The 27,967-nt window shown below is 41.8% G+C and overlaps 1 protein-coding gene across 2 annotated transcripts in view; it reads right to left on the reverse strand.

The window, feature by feature from the left end:
* Positions 1 to 19,699: 19,699 nt before the first annotated feature.
* Positions 19,700 to 27,967, reverse strand: part of PRKX (protein kinase X-linked) — a 151,802-nt gene continuing 143,534 nt past the window's right edge. The window contains exons 7-9 of one of the 2 annotated variants that reach the window (XM_039325156.1): positions 27,126 to 27,203; positions 23,562 to 23,712; positions 19,700 to 23,138 (exon numbers count right to left, since the gene is read on the reverse strand). In XM_039325156.1, coding sequence (XP_039181090.1) covers positions 23,587 to 23,712; positions 27,126 to 27,203 — 204 coding nt within the window. In that variant the 3' untranslated portion in view covers positions 19,700 to 23,138; positions 23,562 to 23,586. Of the gene's footprint in view, positions 23,713 to 27,125; positions 27,204 to 27,967 lie in introns of both variants that reach the window. The other variant, XM_039325155.1, reaches the window with a different exon arrangement.

Consider the following 27,967-nt stretch of genomic DNA (forward strand, 5'->3'; position numbering starts at 1 on the left):
ATTATACCTATGAATGATTATTTTAGCAAGGGCACATGTGCATGTGCACACCCTCATACACATAAACAGAATAACAGAGTTGGAAGGGACCTTGTAGGTCTTCTAGTCCAATCCCCTGCTTAAGCAGGAGACCCCATACTATTTCAAACAAGCAGTTGTCCAATCTCTTCTTAAAAACCTCCAGTGTTGGAGCAACCACAACTTCTGGAGGCAACTCATACCGCTGATTAATAGTTCTAACCAGTCGTGGCGAACCTATGGCACGCGTGCTAGAGGCGGCACTCGGAGCCCTCTCTGTGGGCACGCGCGCCATCGCCCCAGCCCTGCCTCCCCCTGCAGCCCCCTCACCAGCAGCCCCCTGGAGGAGAGTTGCCCCCGGGTGTGGCCTTCATGGAGCAGCGCAGCAAGGACATAGCCAGGAAGTAGGGACAAGACTCCGCCCTCATGCCTCATAGCGTGCAGATGATGCTGCGGGCGTGGGCAGAGGGCATGGCTGCCATGGCGCTGCAGGGCTGCCTGGGTGATCTGCAGCGGCCCATGGAGGTGGTGCGTGGTTCTGCAGGTGGGTGGGGCAAGGGGCAGGCAGGGGCACAGCAGGCAGGATGGGAGACGGAGCAGGGCAAGGGGGCAGTTTTTGGGCACTCAGTCTCTAAAAGGTTCGCCATCACTGGTTCTGTCAGAAAATTTCCCCTTAATTATACGTTTCTTATTTTCTTGATTAGTTTACATCTTTTGCTTCTTGTTCTGCCTTCAGTGCTTTAGAGAATAGGTTAACCCATTCTTCTTTGTGGCAGCCTCTTATATATTGGAACACTGCTATCATGTTACCCCTAGTCCTTCTTTTCATTAAACTAGACATATCCGATTCCTGCAACTGTTCTTTATATTTTAGCCTCCATTCCCCTAATCATCTTTGTTGCTCTTCTTTGCCTTCTTTCTACCTGTCATGGCAACCAAAACTGGATGCAATATTTCAAGTGTGTCCTTACCAAGGCATTATAAAGTGGTATTAATACTTCACGTGATCTTGATTCTATCCCTCTGTTAATGCAGCCTAGCACTGTGTTGGCCTTTTTGGCAGCTGCAGCACACTGCTGGCTCATATTTAAATGATTGTCCACTAGGACTCCGAGGTCCCTCTCACAATTACTACTATTTATAATACTATTTATGTATTATCATTCCCTCAGCAAAAGGGGTGAATTCTTCATGTTCTTTCAAATAACTTATTTACATTCCTTTTTTCTTTTTCATGCCAAAGATATGAAGTATAATGGAAAACAGAAAAGGAATAATCTCCATGAATCAAAAACAAGCACACACTGATCCCACCACAACATGAGGAATTGTATTAAAGGGTCGCGGCATTAGGAAGGTTGAGAACCACTGCTATAGATGTTGTTAATGTCTATGTGTCTATTGATGGCTGATTTGTCAGAGTGCCAGGCTTCTAGAAATTCCCTGCCATTTTTAGATTTGGCCTCGTCTAGGATTGTCACATTTTTCCCAATTGAAACTATGATTAAATCTGTCTATATGTTGTGAAATTAAATCATTTTCATCATGCCTTTTGACTGCCAGTTGGTGTTTATGGATGCATTTTGCCAGTCTTCTGCCTGTTTGTCCTACATAGTGGTTGTTGAACTTCTTACATTGTATGTTGTAGATGACTCCTGTTTTTTCTTCTGGGGTTGCTGGGTCTTTTTGTTTGCTTAGGATGTTTTGAAGGGCTTTAGGATGTTAAGGAATTGTTTTCTGTAGCTCAGAAACAATGAGACCGAGATACAAACTTCTTGTGTGAAAGCTTAAGATATAACTATATTATTTTGGGTGAGCAACTCTCAGCTTCACCCTTCTTGCAGCCATGCACACTCATTTGCAATGTGGGAAATAATAGCAGTTACTTTCCTAGATTATTGTAAAATTATGCATTTCAATCACTGCTACATTATTACTGCAAGAACATGTATATTAAATGCAAAATACTTTGTTATGCTATTTTTTTTAGAAAAACCTAAAACTCTGCAAAAATAACCATGCCTCTGGCTTATTGTCCAACTAGCATCCCAAAACAATCATACAATGGAATTCACACAGGTGTTTAATCATATCAGTTCAGTCAACATCAGTTCGATATTCAACCATATCACTTCATTACTTTGAAAACAAGGCATTTTCAGATTAAGTGGGGGGGAGACTTTTTTTCTCATCCCTCTCCTTGTATACAGATAGTAATTGGGTATCTTATTTTACCTTCCTCTGCATTTTGTACATGGGTTACTGTTGACTTTTAACCAGTACTTTTTTCTAAAAAAAAAAAAAGTGCCTGTAGGGACCCACCCCACTTTACATCTTAAGAAGACAGAACTCTTGGAATATTTCTTCCAACAGGAATCTTTATTAAGAGAAGATGGTTGCAGGCGTTCTAGACAGGATCTGAGGGGCCAACCCCTACCATTCAAGGTTTTAAGTGTTCCCAAGCAGCCCCCACCCCACCGTCCTTCCAGCGACAATCCCAGACGTTACATTTCCACCCCCTTTTTCTCACGGCTGGTAGAAGGGAGACTTCAGAGAGTAGTAGATGAAAGCTGATGGGCCATATTGTTATGGTCAGTCCTCTTGGTGGTGAGATCCACATTCAGTCCCTTTGAAGTTTTAATGAAGGAAGTGAGAGCCATAAAACCCTTTTGCTCATCTCCGTTCCCCTTTGTAGTATGACAGAATCCAGAGAGGGCAGAAATGGGGTTTTCCTTAGTTGATAACTAGAAATGAAATATAATTGGATTCTGACATCCTGCCCTCTTAAAAATAAGAGAGATCCACCTGAAAAGAAAACAAAAAGGTATAAAAGTTAGTCTGGCTTGTTAGGATACTCTGTGTGAAACTTCTTTAATAGCTTCGGGGCTCTGACATGACGTTTATGGACCCACTTGTTTTGTGAGGTAGGGAGGTGTTTCCATGCTACTAGGTACTGAGTTGCTTCATGATATCTCGTAGAGTCTAGGATTTCCTTTACCTCGAAGTGTTGTTCATCCTCCACCATGACTGGAGGTGGTGGGGGGGGGAATTTTTGGCTGTAAAAGTGACTGATGCTCTCTTTTCAGCAAACTGCAATGAAAACTTGGGTGTATTTGCCTGAGATTTTTGGGTAATTCTAATTCTACTGTTACTGGGTTTATGATTCTTTTAATTGGAAAAGGCCCTATATATTTTGGTCCACGTTTTTTACAAGGTTGTAGGCATTTTAGGTATTTTGTAGATAAGTACACCATTTCTCCTATAATGAATGATGTAGGCTCAACCCTTTTTTTATCAGCTTGTGCTTTGTATACCTGCCTAGCTTCATCTAATGCTTTTCTAACTATTGGCCAGGTGTTTTGTAATTGTTCCATCCATTCTTTCAGTGATGGGAATGCTGATTCATTTGGGGTTAGTTCTGGCATGGAGTTGAAACTTTAACCGGTAGCTATTTGAAAAGGAGTATAACCTGTGCTGGAGTGTGCATTATTGTAAGGAACTTCTGCGAAAGGGAGTAGGTCCGTCCAATTCGTTTGCTGGAAATTAATAAAGCATCTTAAATATTGCTCAAGTACTGAGTTAGAATGTTTTGCTTGTCCATTTCCCTGTGGATGATGGCTAGATGTCAGTCCCTGAGTGGTCCCTAAGAGGGATAAAAATTCCTTCCAAAATGCAGATGTGAATTGCACTCCCCTATCAGATATGATACATTGGGGTGCCCCATGCAATCTGTAAATATGCTGGACGAAAAGTTTCGCTAAGGCTTTTGCGGTGGGAATCTTTTGGCAAGGGATAAAGTGCACCTGTTTCGAAAACAAGTCCTTGACCATCCAGACAACAGTATTCCCATTGCTTTCTAGTAATTCCACTATAAAATCCATGGCTATTTCCCTCCAGGGGGCTGAGGGATTTGCCTCTGTTTGTAACAGTCCAGGCGATTTCCCTTGCAACCTCTTTGAAGTTACACACTTTGGGCAGCTGGCCACGTAACTTTCTATGTCCTTTTTCATGGATGGCCACCAAAATTGTCGTTTAATTAAGTGTAATGTTTTTACAAATCCAAAATGCCCTGCTGATTATGTATCATGGCAAAGCTGCATGTGACTCTTTGGGTTGTTGGTATATATAACGTTGCCCCCACCCAAGGCAGCCCGTCTTTCATCATGCACATGTGTTTATTTTTCTGGAACCATTCATCTGTTTCCAAACTTTTCCGGAATTCAATTCCAGTTTGGCTGCCCAGCTGTGGTTTTAATTTAGCTTGGGCTCTGGTGGTTACTGGCACTGCCAGTTGTGATTCTACCATCATCGGTTTAGAGTCAGTGGCTCACGTGCTGTTATATTGGGGCATGTGAGAAGTTCTTTCCCCCCTGGCAAATATTTGAGCGTAAAGTGGAATTGGTGAAAATGCTGGGACCAGCGGGCTTGCTTGGGGTTGAGCTTCCTGGGTGTTTTCAAGGCTTCCAAATTTTTGTGGTCTGTCCACACCTGAAAAGGGATTTTGTTGCCTTCAAGGAACTGGCACCACGTGAGTAATGACCAACGTATCCTGTACGCCTCTTTCTCCCACACGGGCTAGCGCTGTTCCGTTTCGGTGAGTTTCTTGGATGTATACGCACAGGGTTGCAATACCCCTTCATCATTTTCTTGTAATAGTACAGCCCCCACTGCCACATCACTTGCATCCGCCTTTATTACGAAGGGCTTACCCATTTCTGGGTGCCTCAGTACTGGTTCAGCAGAAAAAAGTCTCTTTAATCTCTCAAACGCTGCTTGGCATTGTCCATGTTAGTGGCTGGCTAGGTTTTACTGAGGATGCTCCCTTCGTTTTTAGTAAGTTTGTGAGGGGCAGGGCTATCTGGCCAAATGAGATTGGTTGTTCCAGTCTCCTCGACGGAATGCCCAGATTCCCCACTAGCATCGGGCTAAAGAAGCAGTGGGTGCAGCCAGAGTCTATTAAGGCTTTCACCTTCACAGCTTCGGGCATGGGGGCAATTAATATAGTCACTGTCTTGACGATGGGTGCGATGGTCCACTTACCAGGGGTTTGCCCTCTGAGCTGTCGTCTGAGGCATTCACTGGCCCTGCGGTGTAGGCTGGAGTTCTTTCCCCACAATAGACAGAGGTAGGGGATTCCACAACCTCCATCACTCTCATAGCAGGTTCTTTTGACTTAGCTGGAGACTTCCCGGATCTGCTGGCCAGTGATCTGTCTGGATTATGCTGGGGAGCTTTTGAGTGGCATTCTACAGCCCGATGCCCTTCTCTCCCACACTTGAAACACCCCATTTGCTTCTTGGCCATAGCCAATGGTTTCACTGGTTCACATGTCAACTCAGGCAGTGAGTGGCTCCACTGTTTTCCTTGGCGGTGCCTCTTCAGTAGGTCGATCTCTGCTTCCTCTGCCAGGACGTACCATTCATTAAGTTGGTGTGGGTCCCCTCGGGGCAGGCAAGCGTCATATAGGTCGTAGTTTAGCCTGTCTTTGAAATGGCTAAGGAGGATGTCTTCCGGCCAGTTCAGTTTGCTGGCAATGGCCCAGAATTCTTGCATATATTTGGCCACCGGGCGTTTGCCTTGCCTCATCATTTTTATCCTTTTGCAGGCTTTGCGATCAGCCAGGGGGTCATCAAATCGCCTTCTCAGAGAGGACATTAAACAGTTGAAGTCATTGAGTTCTACGGCATTGGAGTCATGCAAGTTCACCACCCAATCTGTGGCCGGCCCGTCCAGAACAGATTGCACGATCCGGATATAGGCTTTGTCACTGGGGATGTGCCACCCATATTCTTCCATGTAGCTGAGGACTTCGGTTAGGAAAAACCCCAAGCATGTCGGCTCCCCCGTGAATCTCATGTCCAGCGGCAGGAGTCTTTGAATGGATTGGTGCCTTCGTTGTCAGTGGTAGTGTCTTCCATCCAGATCGCCATCTGCGGGTCAGTGGGGAGTGGGGACTACCAGATCAGCAGACATCCCCAGGGCTGCAGGTTCCACTCCCCCCTCGGTGTCTCTCCAGTTGTGGCTCCAGGAGCTGGTGTGGATGTAGGGCTCAGAATTCCCCTCTCTTAGGGAGCTGAGGGTTCTCTTTATCAGGTCGATAGCTTTCTCTAGGATCCAGCTTTCTCTAGGTGCCCAGCTCTCTTCCTCTTCACTTGTGTGCAGGGATTTCCCCATCTCCTGTTTCCATTCTGGTTGGTTGCCACCCCCCCCCCATCTCAGGGTCACCTTTCTTGATTTCTTTTCCCATTCACCTTTCTTTCCAACTGCCATTGACCCCCGAGGTTTGTGGGCACGTGTCTCCACCACATCTTCTCCTGGACGGTCATAGACTTGTTTTCCAAACAGGTGCACTTTATCCCTTACCAAAAGATTCCCACCGCAAAAGCCTTAGCGAAACTTTTCGTCCAGCATATTTACAGATTGCATGGGGCACCCCAATGTATCATATCTGATAGGGGAGTGCAATTCACATCTGCATTTTGGAAGGAATTTTTATCCCTCTTAGGGACCACTCAGGGACTGACATCTAGCCATCATCCACAGGGAAATGGACAAGCAAAACATTCTAACTCAGTACTTGAGCAATATTTAAGATGCTTTATTAATTTCCAGCAAACGAATTGGACGGACCTACTCCCTTTCGCAGAAGTTCCTTACAATAATGCACACTCCAGCACAGGTTATACTCCTTTTCAAATAGCTACCGGTTAAAGTTTCAACTCCATGCCAGAACTAACCCCAAATGAACCAGCATTCCCATCACTGAAAGAATGGATGGAACAATTACAAAACACCTGGCCAATAGTTAGAAAAGCACTAGATGAAGCTAGGCAGGTATACAAAGCACAAGCTGATAAAAAAAGGGTTGAGCCTACATCATTCATTATAGGAGAAATGGTGTACTTATCTACAAAATACCTAAAATGCCTACAACCTTGTAAAAAATGTGGACCAAAATATATAGACCCTTTTCCAATTAAAAGAATCATAAACCCAGTAACAGTAGAATTAGACTTACCCAAAAATCTCAGGCAAATACCGTAAATGCCGGCGTACAAGGCGACCCGGCGTATAAGACGACCCCCGTCTTTATAGCTGGGCCACATTCCTAGAACATCGTCTTATACGCCGGAAACTACCAGTATTTCTGGCGTATAAGACGACTTGGCGTATAAGACGACCCCCGTCTTTGGCGCCGATTTCAGCGCTCGCGGAAGTCGTCTTATACGCCGGCATTTATGGTACACCCAATTTTTCATTGCAGTTTGCTGAAAAGAGAGCATCAGTCACTTTTACAGCCAAAAATTCCCCCCCCACCACCTCCAATCATGGTGGAGGATGAACAACACTTCGAGGTAAAGGAAATCCTAGACTCTACGAGATATCATGAAGCAACTCACTACCTAGTAGCATGGAAACACCTCCCTACCTCACAAAACAAGTAGGTCCATAAACGTCATGTCAGAGCCCCGAAGCTATTAAAGAAGTTTCACACAGAGTATCCTAACAAGCCAGACTAACTTTTATACCTTTTTGTTTTCTTTTCAGGTGGATCTCTCTTATTTTTAAGAGGGCAGGATGTCAGAATCCAATTATATTTCATTTCTAGTTATCAACTAAGGAAAACCCCATTTCTGCCCTCTCTGGATTCTGTCATACTACAAAGGGGAACGGAGATGAGCAAAAGGGTTTTATGGCTCTCACTTCCTTCATTAAAACTTCAAAGGGACTGAATGTGGATCTCACCACCAAGAGGACTGACCATAACAATATGGCCCATCAGCTTTCATCTACTACTCTCTGAAGTCTCCCTTCTACCAGCCGTGAGAAAAAGGGGGTGGAAATATAACGTCTGGGATTGTCGCTGGAAGGACGGTGGGGTGGGGGCTGCTTGGGAACACTTAAAACCTTGAATGGTAGGGGTTGGCCCCTCAGATCCTGTCTAGAACGCCTGCAACCATCTTCTCTTAATAAAGATTCCTGTTGGAGGAAATATTCCAAGAGTTCTGTCTTCTTAAGATGTAAAGTGGGGTGGGTCCCTACAGACACTTTTTTTTTTTTTAGAAAAAAGTACTGGTTAAAAGTCAACAGTAACCCATGTACAAAATGCAGAGGAAGGTAAAATAAGATACCCAATTACTATCTGTATACAAGGAGAGGGATGAGAAAAAAAGTCTCCCCCCCACTTAATCTGAAAATGCCTTGTTTTCAAAGTAATGAAGTGATATGGTTGAATATCGAACTGATGTTGACTGAACTGATATGATTAAACACCTGTGTGAATTCCATTGTATGATTGTTTTGGGATGCTAGTTGGACAATAAGCCAGAGGCATGGTTATTTTTGCAGAGTTTTAGGTTTTTCTAAAAAAAATAGCATAACAAAGTATTTTGCATTTAATATATATGTTCTTGCAGTAATAATGTAGCAGTGATTGAAATGCATAATTTTACAATAATCTAGGAAAGTAACTGCTATTATTTCCCACATTGCAAATGAGTGTGCATGGCTGCAAGAAGGGTGAAGCTGAGAGTTGCTCACCCAAAATAATATAGTTATATCTTAAGCTTTCACACAAGAAGTTTGTATCTCGGTCTCATTGTTTCTGAGCTACAGAAAACAATTCCTTAACATCCTAAAGCCCTTCAAAACATCCTAAGCAAACAAAAAGACCCAGCAACCCCAGAAGAAAAAACAGGAGTCATCTACAACATACAATGTAAGAAGTGCAACAACCACTATGTAGGACAAATAGGCAGAAGACTGGCAAAATGCATCCATAAACACCAACTGGCAATCAAAAGGCATGATGAAAATGATTTAATTTCACAACATATAGACAGATTTAATCATAGTTTCAGTTGGGAAAAATGTGACAATCCTAGACTAGGCCAAATCCAAAAATGGCAGGGAATTTCTAGAAGCCTGGCACTCTGACAAATCAGCCATCAATAGACACATAGACATTAACAACATCTATAGCAGTGGTTCTCAACCTTCCTAATGCCGCGACCCTTTAATACAATTCCTCATGTTGTGGTGGGATCAGTGTGTGCTTGTTTTTGATTCATGGAGATTATTCCTTTTCTGTTTTCCATTATACTTCATATCTTTGGCATGAAAAAGAAAAAAGGAATGTAAATAAGTTATTTGAAAGAACATGAAGAATTCACCCCTTTTGCTGAGGGAATGATAATACATAAATAGTATTATAAATAGTAGTAATTGTGAGAGGGACCTCGGAGTCCTAGTGGACAATCATTTAAATATGAGCCAGCAGTGTGCTGCAGCTGCCAAAAAGGCCAACACAGTGCTAGGCTGCATTAACAGAGGGATAGAATCAAGATCACGTGAAGTATTAATACCACTTTACCATGCCTTGGTAAGGCCACACTTAGAATACTGTATTAGTTTTGGTCATCACGATGTAAAAAAGATGTTGAGATGTTGAGCAGGGGGTTGGACTAGATGACCTCCAAGGTCCCTTCCAACATTATTATTATTATTGTTGTTGTTATTAAATGTTAATGTATATATTCAAAAGTATAATACCAAATGTATTCCTTGTATAAGGAAGCTATTTGGAGTTTTCAAAATGATCAATTACTGTCTAGATCAGTGGTTCTCAACCTTCCTAGTGCTGGCCGGGGGTTATCAAAAACTTGACCAAAAAAGAGAGGAAAAAATGGGAAAGTATAGGTAGTCCTCGACTTACAACAATTCGCTTAGTGACTGTTTAAAGTTACAACAGCACTGAAAAAGCGAATTATGATCATTTTGCAGCATCCCCAGGGTCATGTGATTTACATTCGGATGCTTGACAACTGATTCATACTTATGACGTTCACAGTGTCCCAGGGTCACGTGATCAATGGCCGGGGGGCGTGGCCAGCTGATCACTCAGGTTGCAGAGTGCCTGTGGGGGGAGAATCTGTGGGTGTCTGGGATGGGACTGGGGTGGGTGCCTGCCTTCCTTCCCTCCCTTTTCTCCCCTTGTCCCTTCCTTCTTTTCTTCCTTTCCTTCACCTCCCTCTTAGTCTCTTCCTCCTTCCCTCCCTCTCCCATTGTCCCTTCCTTCCTTTTCTTCCTTTCCTTCACCTCCCTTAGTCTCTTCCTCCTTCCCTCCCTCTTTCCCATTGTCCCTTCCTTCTTTCCTTCCTTTCCTTCATCTCCTTCTTAGTCTCCTCCTCCTTCCCTCCTTCTCTCCCATTGTCCCTTCCTTCCTTCTTTCCTTCCTTTCCTTCACCTCCCTTAGTCTCTTCCTCTTTCCTTCCCTCTTTCCCATTGTCCCTTCCTTCTTTCCTTCCTTTCCTTCACCTCCCTTAGTCTCTTCCTCTTTCCTTCCCTCTTTCCCATTGTCCCTTCCTTCTTTCCTTCCTTTCCTTCACCTCCCTTAGTCTCTTCCTCCTTCCCTCCCTCTTTCCCATTGTCCCTTCCTTCCTTCCCCTCCTTCTTAGTCTCTTCCTCCTTCCCTCCCTTTCCCATTGTCCCTTCCTTCCTTCTTTCCTTCCTTTCCTTCACCTCCCTTAGTCTCTTCCTCCTTCCCTCCCTCTTTCCCATTGTCCCTTCCTTCTTTCCTTCCTTTCCTTCACCTCCTTCTTAGTCTCTTCCTCCTTCCCTCCCTCTCCCATTGTCCCTTCCTTCCTTCTTTCCTTCCCTTCCTTCATCTCCTGCTTAGTCTCTTCCTCCTTCCCTCCCTCTCCCATTGTCCCTTTCTTCTTTCCTTCATCTCCTTATTAGTCTCTTCCTCCTTCCCTCCCCCTCTCCCATTGTCCCTTCCTTCCTTCTTTCCTTCCTTTCCTTCACCTCCTTCTTAGTCTCTTCCTCTTTCCCTCCCTCTCTCCCATTGTCCCTTCCTTCCTTCTTCCCTTCCTTTTCTTCACCTTCCTTAGTGTCTTCCTCCTTCATTCTTTCTCTCCCATTGTCCCTTCCTTCCTTCCTTCCTTCCTTCCTTCCTTCCTTCCTTCCTTCCTTCCTTCCTTCCTTCCTTCCTTCTTTGTCCCTTCCTTCCTTCCCTCCCTTCCATTCTTCCTTCTTTCCTTCCTTCCTCCCCCCCCCTCCATGCCCAGGAAGGGACAAGGGGAGGGGGACAGGCTGCCAGAGGCAGAGGAGAGCTCTGCCCAGCTCACTTGCTCAGCTTTGCCAGAAAACAAACTGCTTGCTAAGTTAGCAGAAGCCCCAAGATCAGCGCCGGGCTACAGCTGATTCCCACTTCTGCTAAATTAGCAAGCGGCATGTTTTCTAGCAAAGCTCGAGCAAGTTTGCTGGGCAGGAGCCAAGGAGAGCTGCTACAGCTGACCTGCTTCTTGGCTGCTCTGCAGAAGCACAGATCAGTTGTAGAGGTTTGCCCCGATCTTGGACAAGAGGGAAGGAAGGAAGGATGGAAGGGACAATGGGAGAGAGGGAGGGAAGGAGGGACAAAGAGGGAGGTGAAGGAAAGGAAGGAAGGAAGGAAGGAAGGAAGGAAGGAAGGAAGGAAGGAAGGAAGGAAGGAAGGGACAATGGGAGAGGGAGGGAAGGAGGAAGAGACCAAGAGGGAGGGAAGGAAAGGAAGTTCCAGCCAGGAGAGGCTTGCCAACCCAGCTGCCGAGAAACAGAAAAGCGCAAAGCCAAGGAGAAGAAGGTGGCGGTTTCCTCCCAAAGGGGGCTCTTTTTCTCCACCCCTTCCCTGGGTTTGTGGGGAATTTCTCATCACCAACATTGACAGGTGCTGCTTCGAACCCACCGCGAGCTTTCTCGCCCCCTTTGCTTCTCCCCCCTCCCCCACTTTCGTGAGGATTGTGGTGCCCTTGGGAAGCCGATCGTGCTTTGAAGCTTAGGAGAGGAGGAGGAGTCCCTTCCTCCTTCCCTCCCTCTCTCCCTATCAAACCCCGGTAGGCTCAACATGAACGGGTGGAGGAGGAGTCGAGGACGGGTGGGGTGGCAAAGGAGACCGGCGGCCGTCACCAGACCTCCCGGCTGACAAGCGCAAGTTTGGAGGTCACCAGTTGACGGGCGCAGGAGTTGGGTGCTGCGGCGGCCTCCCCTTCACTGACCTGCGTGCACAAGAAGTAGTCAATCTGGTTGCTGCACAATGAGTCTCTGGGGAAGGCAGGGCCTTGCTCTGCGCCTGCGCTCTTCATGCGCCCCCTGCAGGGCACATTTGGTAGAGTTCATGCCGACTGCCGCCAAGCAGCATATTTTTCACAAACAAGTGAGGTGGAGTGGAGGGGGGGAGGGAGAGAAGGCGGTTGACAAGCCCTGCCTAAGACCATCGGAAATATGTGTTTTCCGATGATCTTAGGCGACCCCTGTGAAAGGCTCATGTAACCCCCAAAAGGGTCGCGACCCACAGGTTGAGAACCGCTGATCTATAGACCATGCAAAAGAGACAATCAACTAGCCCAAAAAGAGAAAAAGATTCCAGCACCTCCCCACCAGTAATCAGCACTCAGATCAGCATGGATTAACTCCAATTAACTCAATTTCAGACCAACAATCAGGTAAGCAATACCCCAATCAAGAAGCTGCCAAAGGGCCATTAGTAAACAGCCCAACCAAAGAATCCTAAGACTGCCCCCACCCACCCAGAAAGGCAAGACACCAGAATATAAACTGACAGCAAACAGTTCTCTTTACTAGTACTGATGTTACCTAGTTACAGGGTAATGAAACGTTTGCAAGAAAACAAGCAAGCTCAGAGAGCACCAAAACCCCCCTAATTCCTTAACAATAAATAATATTTTGTTCATTTTTTTGCACTCAGGGTAGTTACAGAATTATCAAATTATTTCTTGGTGTTTTTTTAATATAATATTTTATTGAAGTTTAAAAATACAAAGATAAAAAACTAATGCAAACTAAGAAAAGAAATTATTTTATTATTGAAAATTACAGTTGAGAAAAAAAAGGAACAGGCTTGGGGGCTGCTTACCTATGTGGCAGAGATGATAAACATTTTAAACTTGGCCTGTCTGAATTTTGAACATAAATACTGACTTCCAGAACTGTATTGTGGATTTATTTATTTTTTTTGTAGAAGAAATATATGGAACACTTTGAATTATAAATGATTCTCTTTTCTCCCTGGACAGATATATTTCTTATTGGACAGACAAATTTGAACTTTACTTATATCTGCTTAGGGGGGATTCAGGAACAGACAGTTGGTTGTACAAATCTATTAAGGCTACATATAAAGCTAAAATAAAATACAACAAGATAAAATGAATATTTCAGACTCAGCGTTAAATAGTAAAACATCATCTTTAACATCTGTTCCCAGCAGCCTTAACTTGTCATATCACCAAGAAAATACTGATGAAACACAGAAAGAAATACTTTACATGCAGAAATTAATACAAAAAACAATTATCCTAGCTTGTGAACAGGTTACTAATAACACAAAGGAGATAAAAGAACAATTGAAAATCTATAAACTCAGAAGACAATTACAGAGAAGGAACCAGCAACCAAGAAAATAGAAGGAAAACTAGAGAATGCTGATGCAAACATTGAAGATTTAAAGGAGGAAATATATTGTCAGACTCAGATAAATGAAAACTCAGAAGATATAATGATAATATTGGAAACGGAAAAGACTTTTTATAAAGCAAGGTTTCAGAACATACTGGATGATAAGAAAGGAGAGTTGATGGAATGGAAGATAAAGTCATTAACAGAACTGTGGGAAACCAGAGAAGAATATCAACAGACTAGCTCAGTGATGGCGAACCTTTTAGAGACAGAGTGCCCAAACTGCAACCCCAAACCCACTTATTTATCACAAAGTGCCAGGGGCCCATCAGCATTGTGGTACCCTCAGGAGGGGGGTAGGGAGGCACCTCTGAGTGCCACCTATGGCACACAAAAACCAGGGGCGCAAAAATGGGCCACCGTGCTGCAAGGTGCAAAAACAGCCGCCACTGCACCACGGGGTGCAGATACAAGGTGCTGCACCATGCAAGAATGGGGCAGGGCTAGTGACTATCACTCGGGCACTAGCCCCACCTCATTTGCAGCACGTGCATGCTCATGGCCCAATGCGCACATGCGCGCATGTAAAATGCTTCCCCCTCCCTTTTCTTCCAATCCGCCAATCGACAAGGATTGGTGACCTCTGCTCTGCCACCTCTACTCGAGCTTGCTAGTTGGCCGCTTCACCTCCTTTATGCTGGGTGGGGCTCCTGCTCGGGGCAGTGGTGGCGGCCTGATGGACCTGCTGCTGGCAGCGGCGGCATACATGCCAACAGAGAGGGCTCCGAGTGCCACCTCTGGCACATGTGCCACAGGTTTGCCACCACTGGACTAGCTCTTCTAAAAGCATTTTAACAAAATTGTTTTTCATGTTCCAAATAATATATATAAAAATAGAGGAAGAATTTTTTTATGAGCTAAATGCACTAACTTGGAAAATTAGTTGGCAAAGAAAGCAAGCTAAAGTAAGATTGAAGGAAATAGAAGCTTTGACCTATTAGAGGGGATGCTATATATTGATTAGAGGTTTAAATGTGGTTAAGAATAGATTGTTAGAAATAGAAGTATTATTATAACCAGACAGTTAGGATTTGTAATCAGAATATTATATCTTCGTATGAAAAGGGAAATAAGAATATGTTAAGAACTTTGAATAAGGGATTCTTTTGGTTGCCCAAATATAACTTAGTTTGAAATTATAAATGATTGGATACTTTGAACATAAATGGGGAATTAAAATTGAGGAAAAAAAAGCAAAAATAGGACATGGATTAAATATGTGGAAATTGAATGCAAATGCAATTAAGATAATGCTTTGGCTAGGAAAGATATTTTAAACTGATATGATTGATATGATTAGAAAAATGTAATAAATGTTGATATGCAATTGTATGTTTTCTAACAATAAGATTTGTATTTGCCTAATGCGAAAAATTGTTATTACCAGAAGAAGAGAGGATGTAACATTGGACTTAGTTGGAAAAACATATATGCATCACAGAATTATTAATGGACTCAGTCACCACGTTGTTTATAGAGCGCTTGTTTGTGAAAATAGAAAATGAATAAAATATTTATTTTTTAAAAAAGGACAGGACAAGGAGCATACAGGTGGCAAGTCTTCCCACAGTTTATCCTATTTACTGAGATTTAGCCATGTGAAATGAATCCCAATTAATGTTCCAAGATGATTTCCCACTCACCTTGTCCAATTCTGTTCGTGCAAAGTCTACGCTAGAACAAATACGAGCTATTTTAGCAGAGAAACTTTTCCTTTTCCTCTACTCCACAAAAAGGAGTGAATTGCTGTAAAAAGGTCACTGGGATGTATACAACGGCAGAACTGTAAAAAAAAAAAGTCACTATTCTGCATAGGCCTGAAAATGAACTCTTACTCATGTCCATCCTGATTCAAATTTATTCTTCCCAGGTGACTCATCTGTTGCTTCATTTGACAGGATCCAGTAAATGAATTGTTGTTGTTGTTATTGTTAATTGCGAAGTCGTGCCCGACCCATCGCGACCCCATGGACAATGCTCCTCCAGGTCCTCCTGTCCTCTACCATCTCCTGGAGTCCATTTAAGTTCACACCTACTGCTTCAGTGACTCCATCCAGCCATCTCATTCTCTGCCGTCCCCTTCTTCTATTGCCCTCAATCTTTCCCAGCATTAGGCCCTTCTCCAGTGAGTCCTTCCTTCTCATTAGGTGGCCAAGTATTTGAGTTTCAACTTCAGGATCTGGCCTTCTAAAGAGCAGTCGGGGTTGATCTCTTCTAGGACTGACCGGTTTGAACGCCTTGCAGTCCAAGGGACTCGCAGGAGTCTTCTCCAGCACCATAGTTCAAAGGCCTCAATTCTTTTGCACTCAGCCTTTCTTATGGTCCAACTTTCACAGCCATACATTGCAACTGGGAAAACCATGGCCTGGACTATATGCACTTTTGTTGGCAGGGTGATGTCTCTGCTTTTTAGTATGCTGTCTAGATTTGCCATAGCTTTCCTCCCCAGAAGCAAGCATCTTTTAATTTCTTGGCTGCAGTCCCCGTCTGAGGTGATCTTGGAGCCCAGAAAAATAAAATCTGTCACTACCTCCATTTCTTCCCCATCTATTTGCCAGGAATTGAGAGGGCCGGATGCCATGATTTTGGTTTTCTTAATGTTGAGTTTCAAGCCAGCTTTTCCACTCTCCTTTCTCACCCGCATCAAGAGGTTCTTTAGCTCCTCTTCACTTTCTGCCATTAGAGTGGTATCATCTGCATATCTTAGGTTGTTGATATTTCTTCCGGCAATCTTAATTCCAACTTTTGTTTCATCTAGCCCTGCCTTTCTCATGATGTGCTCTGCATATAAGTTAAATAGGCAGGGCGACAGTATACAGCCTTGCCGGATTCCTTTTCCAATTTTGAACCAATCAGTGGTTCCGTGTCCAGTTCTCACTGTTGCTTCTTGACCTGCATATAGGTTTCTCAAGACACAAATGAGATGGTCTGGTATTCCCATCTCTTTAAGAACTTGCCACAATTTGTTGTGATCCACACAATCAAAGGCTTTAGCATAGTCAATGAAGCAGAAGTAAATGTTTTTCTGGAACTCCTTAGCTTTCTCCATGATCCAGCGTATGTTGGCAATTTGATCTCTAGTTCCTCTGCCTCTTCGAAATCCTGCCTGTACTTCTGGTAGTTCTCGATCCACATACTGCTGGAGTCTAGCTTGTAGAATTTTAAGCATAACTTTACTAGCATGTGAAATGAGTGCAATGGTGCGATAGTTTGAACATTCTTTGGCATTGCCTTTCTTTGGAATTGGAATGTAAACTGATATTTTCCAATCCTGTGGCCACTGTTGAGTTTTCCAAATTTGCTGGCAAATTGAGTGTAGCACTTTTACTGCATCATCTTTTAAGATTTTGAATAGCTCAGCTAGAATACTGTCACCTCCACTAGCTTTGTTGTTGCTCATATTTTCTAATGCCCATTTCACTTCACATTCTAGGATGTCTGGTTCGAGGTCAGTGACCATCTCATTGTGGTTATCTGGGACATTAAGCTCATTCTTGTATAGTTCTTCTGTGTAGTTTTGCCATCTCTTCTTAATCTCTTCTGCCTCTGTTAGGTCCCTGCCATTTTGGTCCTTTATCATGCCCATCTTTGCATGAAACGTTCCCTTCATATCTCCAATTTTCTTGAAGAGATCTCTGGTCCTCCCTATTCTGTTGTTTTCTTCTATTTCTTTGCACTGTTCATTTAAGAAGGCATTCTTATCTCTTCTAGCTACTCTCTGGAATTCTGCATTCAATTGGGTGTATCTTTCTCTTTCTCCTTTGCCTTTCGCTTCCCTTCTTTCCTCAGCTATTTGCAAAGCTTCCTCAGACAGCCATTTTGCTTTCTTGCATTTCTTTTTTTTTTGGGATGGTTTTAGTTGCTACCTCTTGTACAATGTTGCGAACTTCCATCCATAGTTCTTCAGGCACTCTGTCTATCAGATCTAATTCCTTAAATCTATTTGTTACCTCTACTGTATATTCATCAGGAATATGATTTAGTTCATACCTGAGTGGCCTAGTGCTTTTCCCTACTTTTTTCAATTTAAGCCTAAATTTTGCAACGAGAAGCTCATGATCTGAGCCACAGTCAGCTCCTGGTCTTGTTTTTACTGACTGTATACAGCTTCTCCATCTTTGGCTGCAGAGCACATAGTCAATCTGATTTCTATGTTGACCGTCTGGTGATGTCCATGTGTAGAGCCGTCTCTTGGGTTGTTGGAAAAGAGTGTTTGTTATGACCATCGTATTCTCTTGACAAAATTCTATTAGCCTGTGCCCTGCTTCATTTTGTACTCCAAGGCCAAACTTGCCTGTTATTCCGGTTATCTTTTGGCTTCCTACCTTAGCATTCCAATCCCCCATGATGATAAGGACATCATTTTTTGGTGTTAATTCTATAAGGTGCTGTAGGGCTTCATAGAACCGGTCAATTTCATCCTCTTCAGCACCAGTGGTTGGGGCATAATTTTGGACTATTGTGATATTGAATGGTTTGCCTTGAATTCGAATTGAGATCATTCTGTCATTTTGGGGATTGTATCCCGTATTGCTTTTCCTATTCTTTTATTGACTATGAAGGCGACTCCATTTCTTCTGAGGGATTCTTGCCCATAGTAGTATACCTGATGGTCATCTGAGTTAAATTCACCCATTCCTGTCCATTTTAGTTCGCTGATTCCTAAGATGTCGATGTTCAGTAAATGAATATATTCCCTAAATCTATTTGGAAGCAATCTCATTTAATACTCCAATTCTAGCCCAACCAGGCATCTGTCAGAACTACCTACCAAATTGTGGGAAATCCCCAAATACTTACAGGAGTCTAACTGGATCTATTAGCTACCTATGTCAGACTATCCTTACATATGAAGACCAAAATATGAAATATGTGAGACTAAAACAAGCGATGAATGGTTGCAGGATTTGGGCTTAGCTAGTCTAGAGAAAAAAAGGACTAGGGATGACATGATAGCAGTATTCCAGTATTTGAGGAGCTGTCACAAAGAAGAGGGGATCAGCTTATTTGCCAAAGCATCAGAAGGCAAGACAAGAAACAATGGAAGGAAACTAATCAAGGAAAGAAGCAACGTGGAATTAAGGGGAAACTTCCTAGCAGTGAAAACTATTCACCAGTGAAACAGCTTGCCTTCAGAAGTTGTGGGTGTTCCATCACTGATGTTTTTAAAGAAGAGACTGGACAACCACTTGTCTGAAATGGTATAGGGTCTCCTACTTGAGCAGGGGGTTGGACTAGAAGACTTCCAAGATTTTATTCTATTCTGTTCTGTTCTGTTCTACTCTACTCTACTGTACTCTACTCTACAACCATTCTATAGAGGTCCAAAGAACACAAGGAGTGACCTTACAATGGCAAAGAATTGACATCTTCAAAATTCAAATAATCTATCAAGTATTTGCAGGTAATCTAGAGTTAGCATATGGCCATCAGAATAAATTGGATGCAGCATAGTCTGAGATAAGTCCATTCATTTTTGGCCATGAATTCCTTATACCTTGTCCACCCAGAGATGGATATTGCCATGTGACAATATGCGCACTATACTAGCAGCATCCCAAGCTTGGCTGTGTCATCCAGGCATTTAGACACTCACCTGTGAAGCATTATCACTATCAGGAAATGTTAACATCACCTCCCTTCCAGTCCCTGAGATCATTGCTTATGGGAGTATCTGAAGGAGAAGGTGACTCTTTAATGCAGCTGCATTTCAGTAATACATGTAAAGTCTGCTCACTTCTCTATGACTAAGTTTTGGACAAATATGGTTTCATTTCCTATGGGCCTAGTGTTCATCAATAGCCTAAAGTTGTGGTCTTTACCAATCATACCCTGGTCCCAGGAATAAGAACCAGAAGAGATAATAAGCAACAGATTGCCCATTTCAGATTTCCCTAAAATACTGTAGCTTGTACAAGACAATTTCCACAAGTCCCCACAGAATCCATCACATCCCTTACTGTTCTCAATCACTTTGCATGTTCAGTTTGCCAGGGCACTATCTGATCAAGTGACTTTTACTGTCCTATATGCAATCTTTGCTTACCTAACTCCCCAGTCCATTACTACACACATGTATTTTGTTATTGTAATCTGCCTTCTGTAAGCAGAAAGCTGAATAGATTTAACATAATAGTAATCATGTAATCATAACATTAAACAGAAATATTTTTGACTGAGTTTTATTTACAAATCACAGTGATTTTCATTGTGCAATGAGGACTGATTTATGTATTTGTACAGTAATTATATATAAGACAGAATTTGCAGGAAATCTCTCTGATATCTGTAAACCTTGAATATTTTATATTATCAATTTGGTTTTGTACATAGATGAAACTAATTCATTTAACTGTACATCAATATTTATAAAGCAGTTGTTTGTCATAGAAAAGTGCAAAACATAGTAAATCTGTACATAGTACAGTACAATGGAATTACCCTACATTTCTTGAAAGCTGAAAAATTCCGCAGTAAAAGAATTAATTCCTCCATATACCATATACCACACATTTGATTTGCTATATTCATGCAGTTTTCAAGATCCAGTCCTTTAGCTAAACTTGGTTTAGTTCCTAATTTTGATAGATTAATATTTCTTTTATATATAATAGCCTTGCTTAAAACGCGATCTCATGAACATTAAATAAATTTACAGATAATATATCCAGATAGGATTTTCTAAACAAATACATTTTTAATGGTTAGTTGTTTTGACTTTGCTCACCAATCTATCATGTTTTTCTAATGTGAAAAATATTTCTGCTTCAAGTATAAATAGCCATAAAGAATATTAATTCTAATAAAATAAGACTCTATCTAGGGTGATTTAACAGGAGCTAACATTCAGTTTTCATAAACAGGATGTTCACTATCCAATTATTATAAGGCTTTCTGTTGACCCCAATGGAACAGTGGTCTCATATGCAGATTATAAAATGCAGCACTGATGTAAATTCAAATTAACTTCATAATGAGTGGAAACATTGCTCATAGCAACTGTCCATTCACAACTAATTGCTGTGTATTTAATGATAATTGTTTTGATCTATTACAGTCTTTAAAAGTTCTAGATGGCTTCAGTGCTACCTAAGACATTGCCTTTCCCATTTTGGTTAAGATCTGCAGGAAAGCCTTTTGAGGTACCATCACTCAACAGAGGCTCATTTGTTAGCTTTATAATCGTTCTGGAATTATGGAATGCTTTCATTTCAGAACTAAGGAAAAGGATTTGAAAAGGAATTTTAAATTAGCACCATTTTGTAATTTGGCCTTTAGAAGTTTTTATATTTTAATTCTTCAATATGCTTTTTATTTTTACAATAACAGTTTCTATTATTGGTATGATTATAATTATTGTTCACTACTTGGGTAATGTTTGGTGGTACAGAGATGTCATTTCCTATTTTGAAGAAACGCACTACTTCAGTTTTCCTTTGCTTTACAGACTTGCAAAGGCATAAATATGAAGGTTCTAAAGATACTATTTCATCACCACCGTAAGTGAACAGTAGATAAACAAGGCTGTAGCTAAATGAGAACTGTCTAATCATTCCTTTCTCCTCTTATTTTTCACAGTGGACTTTAAAAGCTTACTTAGTGTCCACAAAAAGTGGTAGCTAAGATTTTTGGAGTGTTTTGGTTTCAACCAATGCGCTATCAAGCAAGGGAAGAAGAGTAACTAGTGTAATAAGAATATTAAACAACTTCTAAACATACACAGGTAGATCCTATGGAAGCTGGGTAACCTCAAGCCCTAGCAGTAGTATTAACTTTGAACCATTAAGTCAACAATCCTTAACTTAATATTAGTATCTCATAAGTATATATTCTTACTCTGCAGTTTATATCTTCATTTGGTTTTTTTCCCCTAGCACAAACTCGCAACCTCATGTGACGTGTCACGACGTATCGTGACTTTTTTGCCATGGCCAACAATGGGGTAGGCATGATTTCGCTATGATGCATCCAGCCCATGGGCCGGCAGTTTGACACCCCTGCCCTAGTAGGACAAATGGCATGAGTTAATCTCACTTACAGAGGTTTAAAATGTAGAATATCCAGTTTCAGAAGAGTTCACAGATATTCATGCCTTAAATGTTCATGTAATGATATAGAAGCTAGAAGATTTTTGATGCGGAAGTCTTATTTGAATTTTTGAGGTATACTTTTATAACAACTTCCTTATAAACGAGCAAGTAGTTAAACTTCCAAATAAAACACTTGACTGCCACCATCCGCCCATTTTTATATTTTAAGAATACCTACAGCTGTAGAGTACACATGTGACCAAAAGGTCACATATCTTGGGCATAATTATTTTGGAATTTAGACTTTGCTTTAAAACATAACAGCTTCTTCTCTATGTAATATAAATTTAGATTTATTTTCTTTATTTTAACCCAAGCCTTTAATTTATTTTGCTTGCTACTTCTCACACATTTTCTCCAATTTTGGATAAAGTTGCTTAAATAAAAAAGGAATTATGTGATGGGTATGTATATAGGCATTTAATTAAAAGAATTTTAAAATATTAAATGTGGGTAGGATACTTGGCAAGTGCCAAGATAGATATCTGAAGGTAAATAAATGGTAAGGGACAGTAAGTTGATTGCAGGTAAGATAATGCCAGGTAACAATGAACATTCAATTGTGGCCCTTAAATTGTTTTATCTACTGATATCTACTGAAATTTGCAATATTCAATAATGGGCATGCAACTTAAATCTATGTTTAGATAGGGATCTTAGTTTTGATGACCTTCAGGCACCTGGAAGGGTAATAAACTCTAATCCCATTAACAACAATTGTTTCACTATAATTTGCTAAAATTTCCTAAATTCAAGAAATAAAAAAACACATTTTACATAGTATGTAGTCATAGAGAATTAAGATATATAGCCATGTCATTTTAACATACTTTTTAAAAGAAAATATAATACACACTGAAAGGAGAAATAGAACAATAAGTTGTGAAAGGTTTTTATTTTTCAGCTTTCAAAATGTATGCCTGGAGGTGTAAAGCATTGGAAATGTTACCGTTTTCTCAAAACCTATGTGTATATTTCTTTTTACAAAGAATTATAAAATGTATAGAAGATGCTTAAACATGTATCATTTCAAGATTTGTTTTACTTCTAGGCTAAATCTTGGAAAACATTTAAAAATAAAAACCATAGACTCTTTAAAATACAAAAATTTACATTTCTGCACAGTTTCTGTGCTTTAGATTTACTGATTTCATTATATAAATATACACTAATGTGTTTTACAGGATAATTTTAGTATAAACTTATACAACTAGGGTATGAAATAAGTATGCAAATAAAATTTGGGGACAACAAAATTAAATTCAAATTTAGAAACCCTATAGTTTTAATTGCTACACATCAGAGTAGGTGCATCAGTATTTTTTTAACTGAATGAATGCCAATTCTATACTACTGAACATGAATAGTATCTATTTTTTCAACCTTTATCTTGTCTTTTTTTAAAAAAAAAAATCTATGCATAACACAGTAATATTCACTTTCAAGATATTTTTGGAAGTATTTTCTGTTCTTCATTTCCAGTTTCCATTTAAAACATCAATCTTCTTTCAATTTCTAGCAATTAGATAAAAATGAATATTCAATATACTGGTATTCCATTGTAGTGAATATTTAACTTTTTTCATTAAACTTCAGAAAATAAGATTTTATAGGTCCTTAATTACCATGTGCAAAGAATTATACTGATTTTTATACAATAAAAATGCAAAATAAAAGCCATCTAATAGTTGCAATTATGCCTATAGAAGAAATCTATCTAGTCTTCACAGTAACCAAAATAATTACCAAACATTGTATTAATATTATATTTTTATTAAAAGACAGTCATGGAGCCTTAAGGCATTTCCTTCTATTTTTAATTTAAAAATATCAATGTGTGATTTTATAAATTAACTACATGCAACAATGTATAGATTTTAACATTAAGACAGTAAATACACTGGTTTATAAATATGGTGCTTTGGAAGTGCCTAATACCTTAATAATTTGATGTATCACACATTTAGAAGTTTTTGAAAATTTCTAAATCTTTAGGAGGTACTGGTGGTATTTTGTTCCAATCATCTTCAGGGTAAGCTTCAAAATTAGATGTATCACCATCATTTGATATTTTCGGCACTATAGGAGGCTGAATGAAACAATAATATAAGTTTTAAGTAAATAAATATAATCTTATGTGAAGATTAAAAATTATATTTTATCCTACTTTTTTGAGATTCTATGGCCCAGCTGTCAACAGCATCTGGGATGAGTTTAAGTTATCTAAGAATAATATTGCTTGCTCTGAGGAACTGTAGATCTTGATCCCTTCCAGTTAAGTTTCACACCCAAGTGTGAGATGGAACTGCTTGTTCTTATGGATGACTTCAAGGAAGTTCAAATATTAGAAGTCTACAGAGCTTTTAATACCATACCATCAAGCATGGTATTTAACTGCACCACTTGTTAAAGTTGGAAGAAGGAAAAACTGTTCTGCAATAGTTCCATTCCTCCTTGATTGGACAGTTCCAAGTGGTGGCCATAAGGAGAAGCGTGTTTCAACTTGTCCATTCATTGTGGGCTGTCCTCTTTACATATATTGTTTGGCTTCTACAGAAAACTGCTGAGAGGAATCAGCTTTCACTTTGAGTTAAGATATCATTAGTGTGCTAATGATTGTTATACTTTTGAAGCTTGAAAGCAGCAAATACAATCCAACAGCGATCATGCAATCCATTTTAGTATTTAGGAAAGAGGAAAAAAAATCCTGATCTTTCCCACCATAAATTAGGTCCAAAAACTATGGATTTAATATAAAAGCTTGGACTTGCTGACTATCATTAGGCACAGTAATTATGTCAAGCCCCATGGGCTCGACATTCATGGGAGGGGGGAGGGAGAAGGCGCTGATGCCAGCCGCACTGAGCCCCGCAGCTCAACTCCAGCGACGCCACCAGACAGGGAGGCCTCGCAGCCCAGGACTGGCGCCCAGGACCGGCATCACTGAACAGCTGGGCAGCCGCACAGCTTGGCCCTAGGAACGCCGGCAAGGAATGCTTCCGGACAGGTGGGCGACCTTGCGGCTCGGGCCCGGTGATGCCGACAAGGAATGCTGCCAAACAGCTGGGTGGCCTTGTGGCTCAGAACCGGCGCCGCCAATCAGCTGAGCAGCGTTGTGGTGCTGGTTAGACATCGCTAAGTCTGGACTGATTGCTGCGGTGCTCAGGAGGGGGATGGGGATCCTACCTCTGCTGTGGAGAGGCTCTGATGACCCGCTGCACGGTACGGAAACCGGCAGCAACCGGCAGGGACTAAACGGCGACCCAGGGGGTTGATAGGCCCTTGTGGTGCTGCCTTTAGGCACAGGCACCGGATGCTGGCTTGCTGACTGGGGGGTTGGAGCTGTGGGAAGGGAATGTATATAAAGCACTGGGAGTAGATCACTCCCAGCACTGACTTTCTATCAGCGTCCTTACCAGTCCCTGGTTCCCACAGACGCAAAAAGAAGATGACAAGATGACTGGCAAACAGGAACGGTCTGACAAGTGGTTTATTCTTCTCCAACAGGCCCACTTTGTCCCATGCAAGGGGTTGCTGTCCGCTCGGAAGCTGGCCAAACTATTTATCATGCAGGTATCACCTGCACAGGGTGCCCCGACGGATCATCTCAGATCAGGGGGGATGCAGTTCACAGCCTGTTTTTGGTGTGAGTTTATCCGTTCTATCAGGTCGTCCCAAGGACTCAGCTCGGCTTATCACCCCAACACCAACGGGGCGGTGAAACAGGCAAATGCAATGGTGGAGCGATACCTACAGAGCTATGTCTTGTACCAACAGACAGACTGGGTTGACCTACTGCCGTTCGCAGAAGTGGCGTATAACAACGCGGTACACAGCAGCACTTGTTTTGCCCCCTTCCAGGTGGTGAACGGCTTCGACTTTGTCCCAATCCCCGAGTATTCACAAGGGGACCCCTAACCCCAGGATTGGATAACTCTCATGGGAGGGGCGTGGCAAAATGCGAAGAAGGCCTTAGTAAAGGCTGAGGAGGCTGCAAAAGTGCAGGCAGATAAGAATAGAAGGCCCCCAAAGCCTTTTCAGATGGGTGACCTGGTGTACCTCTCAACAAAATAGCTACGCCTGAGGTTGCCCTGTATGAAGTTGGGTCCAAAATATCTAGGGCCATTCCATGCAGGTTATCAATCCAGTAACTGTATGGCCACAGCTACCCCGGTTCCTGGGGAAGATACACCCGGTCTTCCACTATAGCCTACTGAAACCGGTAGAGGGTTCCTCCTATAAGCCCATGAAAGGGGTATTAGGGCCTGTCACCAGGGACCATTACAGAATACATGAGATCCTGGACTGCCGGATCCGACGGGGATGGTTACAGTACCTGGTGTGGTGGATGGGGTACCCTATTACAGAGGCATCCTGGATGGGGGAAGCGGATGTCCATGCCCCTCTCTTGTTGCAGAGGTTCCATCGATAGTGTCCCAGTAAGCCAGGAGGGCGGTCGGCTGAACCGTCCACCACAGCGGGTGAATGCTTACATGTTTCTCCTTGCCTTCCAGGTGGAGCCTTGGTAGAGGGAGACGCCTGCCAAGCCTCGTGGGCTCGGCATTCACGGGAGGGGGGAGGGAGAAGGCGCCGATGCCAGCCGCACCGAACCTCGCAGCTTGACTCCAGCGACGCCGCCAGACAGGGAGGCCTCGTAGCCCAGGACCAGCATCACTAAACAGCTGTGCACTCGCACAGCTCGGTCCTAGGAATGCCGACAAGGAACGCTTCCAGATGGCTGGATGACCTCGCGGCTCGGACCCGGCGATGCCGACAAGGAACACTGCCAAACAGCTGGGTGGCCTCATGGCTCAGAACTGGATGCTGGCTTGCTGACTGGGGGGGTGGAGCTGTGGGAAGGGAATGTATATAAAGCGCTGGGAGTAGTTCACTCCCAGTGCTGACTTTTCTTGTCGGAATAAACCACTTGTCAGACCGTTCCTGTTTGCCAGTCACCTTGTCATCCTCTTTTTGTGTCTGTGGGAACCAGGGACTGGTAAGGATGCTGATAAATTAGTTAACTACAACTGCATGTTGTAATTAATAATGAAATAGTTAAGTGATTGCATTCTTCTCCTGGCTTCTTCCACCTATCTGAAATTTGGTAATTGAACACATCATCTATATGCAATGTGAACATGTTATTTCCAGCTGCAGCAAATTATAGGATGAAACTATGATTCATGATATTCTAATTTTAGGTGTAGCAATACCCTAAAAATAGACTCCATTCTGCATTTGGACAAATTATTCAACCATGAATGGGTAGTTTGGAAGCTGTGCCTTTTGGCTGTTCAAAAGAAAAACCTGCACATGAAGTGCAAATGTACTTGGGACAAAGACCCAGGTAAACATTTTATCTTCAAGCATGAGATATAAAAAGGCCACATTAGGCCTTTCACATAGATTTTTAAATACAAACTCCTCTGTAATAATTCAATACAGTAAATATTTCTTGAATGTATATCTTCCCAAGCAGAATCTGTTTTCATGGTACTTCACCTTTAATTTCCTCTGTGGTACAGCATCCCAGTCTATAGACCTGAACCATCGGTGTCTCTTTATATCATCAGCTCCATTCTTTGGAAAAACAAAAGTTTATTTAATACAAGTTCCTAAAAATATTGTGGCATAAAGTCTGAATATATACTGAAATCAACATTGATTTCTACAATCTGTAATCTGAAGACATATGCCTAATGCACACTGTTCAAGTTGATCATTTTTTTCTGGTATTGCAAAAAATACTGGATTTCCAGGAACTTCTGTAGACAGTATAAATATCAATATTGTCAAGATGGAAAATAGAATGTTGTGATGCAAGTACCTCATCCGCTTTGTATACACATCAGTAGTCAAAAGTAACAGGGCTTGCATCACAATGCTTGTCTACTATATTGCCAATTTTGATCCTTTTTTAAGCAGATATCATATTAAATAAAACAGGCCCCTCAACAATGACCACATTACAATTTTAGGTGTCACTGTTAGTGGTAAAGTGATATCTTACACATAGAGAATACAGTTCTTCCTCCATCTATTTGGAGTACTAGATACCTGTCCCAATTTTGTAATTAGAAATGGATTCTATGTCATATTTCACAATGAGTTCACTACCTATTTCACATAAATCACATTATGTGACCTTATCTACCTGAATTTTTCTTGGGTCCAGAACCAAATGTACTGGATAAAAAAAATATAGTGGGACAAAAGTCTGTCCTTAGGATTTACAGATTTACATGCTATCTAATCTCTTTAGATAACAAATAATGAGCTAATGTGATTTTTGTATTGCTTATACAAAGGAGATTTGCAAGCTTCCGTGCTCAGTAATGACACAA

The sequence above is a fragment of the Crotalus tigris genome, unplaced genomic scaffold (assembly GCF_016545835.1).
Source record: "Crotalus tigris isolate CLP2741 ecotype Arizona unplaced genomic scaffold, ASM1654583v1 scf7180000024317.942107, whole genome shotgun sequence".
NCBI classification, from domain to species: domain Eukaryota; kingdom Metazoa; phylum Chordata; class Lepidosauria; order Squamata; family Viperidae; genus Crotalus; species Crotalus tigris.